The following is a 7,742-nucleotide window of genomic DNA, read 5'->3' on the forward strand; positions in this document are numbered from 1 at the left end:
CATGAAAAAAAAAACTTACTTCAAGAAGGTGGAATGCCGCAACCACATACGCGTCATACAGCCGATGGACTCTGGGGCGCGCTTATATGTATGCGGCACGAATGCGCACAATCCAAAAGACTACGTGATAAATGTGAGTATACATAGATAATGGGCGACCATGAATTACACATTGTACATACATATATATGAATGTCCTTAAGTATGTATATCTATATATCGAAACAATTTAACTATTTCCTTGGATATTGTTGCTGTGGCCTTCTGTTTGTTGGAAAAGCTGTGTAATTTCGGTTATTTGGCTTGTTGTTATTTTATTGAGGCTTTTGGTTAGCCTTGGATAGCCACAACTGCCCCACTCACACATACATATGCATGTACGCAAGTATTATGGTGGAAGTATGTGTGCGTGTGTGATATACGCCTTGCTTTAGGTTGCTTTACATGGTTGCCACACTGATATTTGCACATTTCGGTCGCATTCGAGCCAAACTAATGTGCGGTGGGGGCCCGGAATTTCCACTGCTGCTGCTGCATCTCCTACCTTCCTCCAAATACAAATACACCATTTATAGCATTTCTGGTTCTGGCGTGGTAGTAGTTTGTGTAATAAATGAGCTTAAATAAACCGGGATTAGTTTGTTGCGCCACAAAGCAGTGTCAGCTACCGACCAACTGACAAATACAGATACTGACAAACTTTGAACTCACACTCTATACATAAACATGTATGTATGTTTGTATAGCAGCCTAGCGCGTGTGAACATTGCTTCGAGATTAGTTGGGTGGTCAGGACCATGACAACATTTAGCATTAAATTAAAGTCACTATGTGGCAAATGTCTTCGATTTAATTGCGTTCAACGGAAATTTATTTTATGCTCCTTAGCTTTGTTCAATTGTATGCAAAGTGGAAATCTGTGGCAATATTTCACTCTTGGTTGTTAAGTAAGTGTGGTAAGAGATTATTTTCTTAGAAATCGGAAGCATATTTAAGCAATTGTGGATATTTTTATGTAATTTTGAAAGATTTCTAACAGAAAACATTAAAAATTTAATACGATTTGGAAAATATAATCGAATTTTGAAAAATTAATTGTTTTGAAATTTGAGAAGCTTTAACATTCTCACTAACCTATAGGTATGAGCCAATTTTCACCCCAAAACTTTGCAAACTGGTTTTCTCCTGTGCAAATCTGCGCCAGTTTTGTACGCCAAGTTTAGGCAGGTCCGCCGTACATGAATGCCGAGTTCAAGGAAATTTTTTTACCGGAACATGTTCGAGCTAGCGCCATCGTTTTATTAGTGGTAATCTACATTCTACCATTACAAAACATATACTGTTCATAACCCACTTTGATGTGTGATGTACATATACCTATAACTGTAAAAAAAACACGCCTAATACTCGATTGAAAGTAATTACTCTGCAAACCATTTTTTCAGAGTATTCTGCATTGTAAAGAAATTTTAAAGAATTCGTTAAGATTTAATTCGGTTTTTTGCCGAATTTTCTAAAATGAAATAAATTACGCACACTTCCATTCGTTTACGAAATTTCGGAAGAAAATCTGTGAAGCAACGAAATTACTGCTGCTATGTGAAGAATATCTTTCAAAATTTTTCCAGAATTTTCTTTATTTTTCGTACAGAAATTTCTTTACGAGTTCGTGTCAACCACTTCATAAAATTTTCTTTGAAAATTCGTAAAAAAATCGTTACAGAAAGGAGATACTCCTAACGATTTCCTTAAGATTTCGGGAACATTGGTTTGCAGGGTAGCCTCAAATCCACTTCCTGTAAGGCAAAATTCTCATTTGAACTGCCTTAAAAATAACTAAAACATTAAAGTTGACTTTAAAGTTTTACTTAGGAAAACCAAATATAATGGGCGTGTAGTTTAAATTAACCACTAAACTTTTAAAGGGCTCACTAAAGTTTGTTTGCGAAACTTTGCCTTAAGGACACCTTTCGCATAAGAGATTTGACATGTTCGCTTTTATCGATTCCCTTGTCAGTGCGTAATTGCTGCTGTCAGTTGTGTTAACCTTTAACTTAATTTTTGCAAGCAGCCACCTAAAGCCACAGCAACAATAACAACAATTCGAAAACCCGAAATTCCAACAAAATAAGAACGCAGCTAAATACCAAACTACAAACTGATTTTCCTTTTGCTCCCTTTTTCGCATTTAAGTATATTCGGTACTTACACCAACTAACTGAAGCGTTTACTTTGTTTTTCTTTGCTGGTGCGACACCCGCTTCACCAAAACTCATCGACTACAACTCAACATCACTGAAATTGCTGACGACGACGACGATATGGAACAACAATGTCGCATGACAAACACACACACTTACAAATACTATTTTGCCTACAGGCGAACTTAACACATTTACCCAGATCCGAGTACGTGCCTGGCATTGGCTTAGGCATCGGCAAGTGCCCCTACGATCCCGCCGATAACTCCACAGCCGTTTATGTGGAGAAAGGAAATCCCTTTGGATTACCAGCGCTGGTAAGTAGAGGCAAAAAAAAAAAACAACAAAGAATTGAAAATAAAAAGGAACGAAATTCAAAAAGAGGCATGCGAAAAAGTTTGAATGCAAAGAGGTGGCGAAGGTGTTTTGGCAAGGCAGTCAAATAAAAGTACACACTGGCACATATTTGTTGTTTGTTAGTTTATACGCGAGAGTGTAAGATTAACTCTGTTGTAGCTGCAACAAATACTACAATAAAATTGGGGAAAATGCTGTTAAAGTAAAAGAATGAGCGAACAAAAAAGAAGCAAACAAAAGGCGACTTTGGAAAAATGTCAATTGTAATAAAATTTGTTAAAGAAGGCCAGCACAAAATGCGGCTTTCTCTGGCCGTGTCCTCTGCCACAGGCCGCTGCGGCAACGGTAACCATTTCCGGCACGCGCATGCCCGCACACCTCAAAGTCGCCTTGGTGAAAGGACTTTAAAATGTGTCGAGGAGAAATGTACGAGCGAATTAAATTATACGCCCACAAAGAACGGAAGCGAAAAAGGTAGAAAGCTACTATGTTTTTTTTTCAACAATACTTCTCTCCACCACTATTTATTTTCTTTTACACGTTTTATAATAGTTTTGGCAGTGGCCATGGCTGCGCTACCAGAACAAAAGTGGTACAATCAGTAAAAATAAAAACAAAAAATAAAAATGGCGATTTCGAGGAAAATAAAATCAGCCAAAGCGCAATAATACTATTGACATTGCCGCAATGGCGAATTCGCATTCAGCCAAAATGGCGTGCTAATTTTACACTTTACTGCCTTGCCTTGACACCGAGCCGAGCCGGGCCGGGCCGAGCCAAACGGTTGTTGGCTGGCCTGCTGCTGTTGCCGTTGTGTGAATTATCCTTCTGCTTCTTCTTCTTTTTGCATTTTTCTATTATTACTGTTTTTTTTTTGTTGTATTTTTGGTTTTTGTTGTAAGTTACTATTGTATTAGCACTAATGCGCATGTTTTTTCCACTTGCTTGTTTTTCTCGCCTCCCCCCCGCCCCTTTCTTTTTTTTCATTCTCTTTGCAGTATTCCGGCACAAATGCTGAATTTACCAAGGCTGATTCGGTTATATTCCGCTCGGATTTGTATAATTTAACATCCGGTCGGAAGGAGCACAATTTCAAGCGCACCGTGAAATATGATTCCAAATGGCTTGATAGTAAGTATAAAAATTTTGTAAACTCGTAGATAGATATATATACACACGTACATACATATCCTTCTATGCATTAAGACACATTTTTGACTCTCCTAAATATTACCGTTTCTTGGTTTACTGTTTAATGGGTTAGAAGTTATAGGTGCATAGGCGACATAAGGTGGCATAGTAATTTACTAGGCGATTGTCATTGACACCTGGGAATTGTGCTGGTAGCTAGATGCAAGGAATAGTGGAGTGAGGATGGTGGAGCTTTAATACATGCCGTATATATGGAGTTAATTTTTGAAATTTAAAAGTGAACGAATTAATAGGAAAGAAGCTAAGAAGTATACTGTTCTGTTTTTGACTGCTTTAGAGCTAGTGGAGGACTAATCAAATGCGTGCTGGTAGGCTTTTGAGAGAGTAAATACCAAATATTGAGGAGAATCAGTTTCACTAGGTGAAGATCTCCCATTTCGAAGGTCACAGGGTCACGGAACACTTTGTAGTACTATACTTAGATATGTACGTATTCAAAACGCAATCGCGTAAGAGGATCTATATCAGGGTTAACTTGGGTTTTTCTTATATTCTTGGAACAATTATACCCGCAATCGACTACCAGCTAAGATTTTGCCTAGCGCTCGCCGAGCCTCCTAAAAGTCCATCTGTTCACAAGAACTTTCATTCACTCCGTGTAAAGAGTGATAACCTCAAAGGGTTCAACAGCCATGCAATTTTCTGCAATGCTACTGTGGAACTAAAATTAGGCGACCAAGAGCGATGTGTGACACTCATAAACCTAAATCGATCTAATTTGAAGCGATCCTAGACCTCTAATCTGTTAGAAAAAAAAATTCATTCCAATGTAGACAAAGAGTATGGGCAGCAAATGAAAGAGAAAATTCTGTAGAATTAAAAACAAAAATAAAATTTATTGATCCTTTTAATTAGTTTTATTTTTTTAAGCGAATAAAGTTAGAAGGACGAAGTTCGAGGATGCGGACGAGTCCATATTCGTCCTTAACATATACATTTTTAGAAAATAATTATTGTAAAATTGCAAGGATATTCAATGATAAAATATGAAAAGGACATTTTGAATACCTAATCGTCCTTATGCACCAAAAAATTTTATCGGCTTTAATTCTATAGAACTTTCTTTTTAATTTGATAATCATACGGTTTTTCTGCATTGCCATTAATTTATTTTAATAATATTTTCAAATTTTAAAGTCCTTAAAAAAAATCCTGACGTCAGAGAGAAAAACTAAAAAGGCAGTTTTACTATGCTTTGCCCATAGTTTCGCGAATATATAAAATTTTTTGTGTGTGAAATGAACGGTGTTATACAATAAAGGCAGCTAATTATATATCGATAATAATGTTGTACTTCGGCAATTAAAAAAAAAATCGTAGGAATCGTGCATGTTTCCTTAGATGGTATATGAGAAGTTAAAAAATGGCACGAGTTTTGAAAAAAACCAATTCAGAAAAAAACTTGTTTAAGGAAATAGACACCGCTCTTTTGCCTTGTCTTTGGAGTAACAAAGAACGAGAAGCGCTTTAGATAGTGAAGACGTAACTGTGACGAGATTTGCCAAATACTCAAACCAGATTCTTGTTGCTGGTATTTCAAACATCAAATTCCAGAGTCTTTAGTGATTGAAAATCGAATTTTGAGGTCACCTGTCGGAGTTCTATTTTCGTATGTGTAGAAGCCTAGACGGTGAGAGAAGGAAAACCCCGAAAGAAAAACAATTGTAATACTAACTAGCTAACAGAATTGAGGGGTTTTATAGCTATGTAGGAGCAGAGGAAAAATTCTACTTTATTGCAATAAAATGTTTGATAAAATCTATAGGTGTTTAGTTAAAAACCTGTGTACTTTAATTACAAACAAAATGCGTATTATTTACAAAACTTGTCAAATCACTTTTCCATTTACTTAACACGTTCTATTTCTCTTCTCTTTTTTATCGAATACAGAACCGAATTTCGTTGGCTCCTTCGACGTTGACGAATATGTTTACTTCTTTTTCCGTGAACATGCCGTCGAGTATATTAATTGCGGCAAAGCTATCTATTCGCGTATAGCACGCGTCTGCAAGAATGATCGTGGTGGCAAATATATGATCAGCCAAAATTGGGCGACCTACCTGAAGGCGCGCATCAATTGCAGCATCTCGAGCGAATTCCCATTTTACTTCAATGAAATACAATCGGTCTATAAAATGCCAACAGATGACACCAAATTCTATGCCACCTTCACGACGAACACGCATGGCATTGTCGGTTCGGCGGTATGTAGCTACGATATACGCGACATCAATGCAGCCTTCGAAGGTGAGTAGAATTGCAAATGCGAGATGTACATATATATGTATGTGCCTATGTGCATAGATAAGTGTGGGTGGCTAAAATTCTAAATTGTGGCAAAGTGCGCGGAGTAGAAAGGGGCGTACGAGGTGTCTGCTGCCGGTAGCAATCTTTCGTTTTTTTCGCATATCTCTGAAATTTTTTTGTAATCTTTTTTAGAATTTCTTTTCTTGTTTTTTTTTGTGCGCTCGCATAGATTTATTGCACCGGCAATTATTCTTGCCTTTCCAGTGCGCTTGAATTGGCGTCTGTGTGTGTTGATATGTACATATCGATTTAGGGGTATGAGCGCTACAAAGGCATACATATGTATTTGTCTGTCGCGCTGCCGTGGGGCTCAAACACCTATACATACATACTGTTTACATATGTAAGTTAAATGCATAGGTGATTTTATGCTTTAGTGTATGTAAGCATATACATACATACATACATACGAAGCCCTTAGATACATATATCAGACGGAAATTGCATTAGGAAAATTGATAGGATTCCTAACCGAATTAAAAAGGAATTTGAGATAAATTTCAAATATGTGCAAACGAAATTTTTATTGAAATTAAAAATCAACTTTCAGTCAGTGAAAAATGGAACGTAAGATTTTTTACGTTATTAACGCAAATTTAAATTTAAAGCGGGAACAATATGTATCTAATAATTTCATTAAATTTATACTTATCTTTATATGCATTAACTATGTAGAATGTACATTAGACTGCAACAAAATATTAGTCTTTTAAGACTTGCACCAAAATATTTCGGAAAAAATTTAAGAACTGAAAATTAAAAATTCGATCTCAGTGAAAATTTAATTGTTTCACTTTATCGTTTCGTTATATTATTTTAAGCGATTCCTGATCATTAAAGGCTATTCCATTAACATCTAGCAACTAATTATTTGGTAAATTTTTATGAGTTTAATACAATTATATTCCTTATCACAAGATGATTGTTTTGAGAAAATGCCGAACTTTTCTTTTTCACAGCCACAAAACTTTGTGAAAAAAAATTTTCACAGTGAAAAATTTTGACAAATTAATTTCTTTACTTTGGAAAATAGAATCGTGTTTTTATGTCATGTGATGGAAAATGTTTTACTTCTCGCTTTCACATAACGGGAATTGGTCCCCTGGGCCGATTAGAAAATACCTACAAAAATTTAATTTTTTATGAATAAAAGTAGTTATTTAAAATGTTTTATGAAAAAAATCCCCTCAGTTGACAAAACAAACTGTTTAAAGCTTCAAAAAATTGCATACAAATATTTACAAAATATACATTACTATGCCATATTTGGTAAGCTTTTATCAAAATGCCAGAAAACAAACCTTTTTTAAAAACTTACATACATACATTGGCATAGATAAAAATACTGTTATTACTTTTGGTATATCATATAGATACATTTGTATTTATTGGGGTGATAATCCAGGTTTTCCTCAAACCGGTTTTCACCGGTTTTTGTAAATCTTTTTTAATATTCAGCCTCAGCATGAGTTTCATTTTTCCCGAACCGGTTAACTTTTCACTTTTGATTTCTATGGCTTTACTATGGGCGAATGACAAATTTTCGGGTAAAAAATCAATTATTCTTTGATCAAACTAAACACGTGTAAAAGCTACATTACGCTAGCTTAGAGTGAACAGTTGCTAAGTCCCTATTTGAAAATTGTACAGGAGAGGAAAAAAACT

At 35.7% G+C, this 7,742-nt stretch overlaps 1 protein-coding gene across 1 annotated transcript in view; it reads left to right on the forward strand.

Moving 5' to 3' along the window:
• The window catches only part of LOC118743370 (semaphorin-2A), a gene marked incomplete in the record, with an annotated part of 243,443 nt that overhangs the window by 213,404 nt on the left and 22,297 nt on the right, over positions 1-7,742 (forward strand). Inside the window, 4 exon segments of the mRNA XM_036475994.1 lie at positions 29-133; positions 2,381-2,518; positions 3,557-3,689; positions 5,661-6,017. Of these exon segments, the coding sequence (XP_036331887.1) occupies positions 29-133; positions 2,381-2,518; positions 3,557-3,689; positions 5,661-6,017 (733 nt within the window).

This window comes from Rhagoletis pomonella, unplaced genomic scaffold (assembly GCF_013731165.1).
Source record: "Rhagoletis pomonella isolate Grant_MI unplaced genomic scaffold, Rhpom_1.0 Rhpom_scaffold_00007, whole genome shotgun sequence".
Taxonomy (NCBI): Eukaryota; Metazoa; Arthropoda; class Insecta; order Diptera; family Tephritidae; genus Rhagoletis; species Rhagoletis pomonella.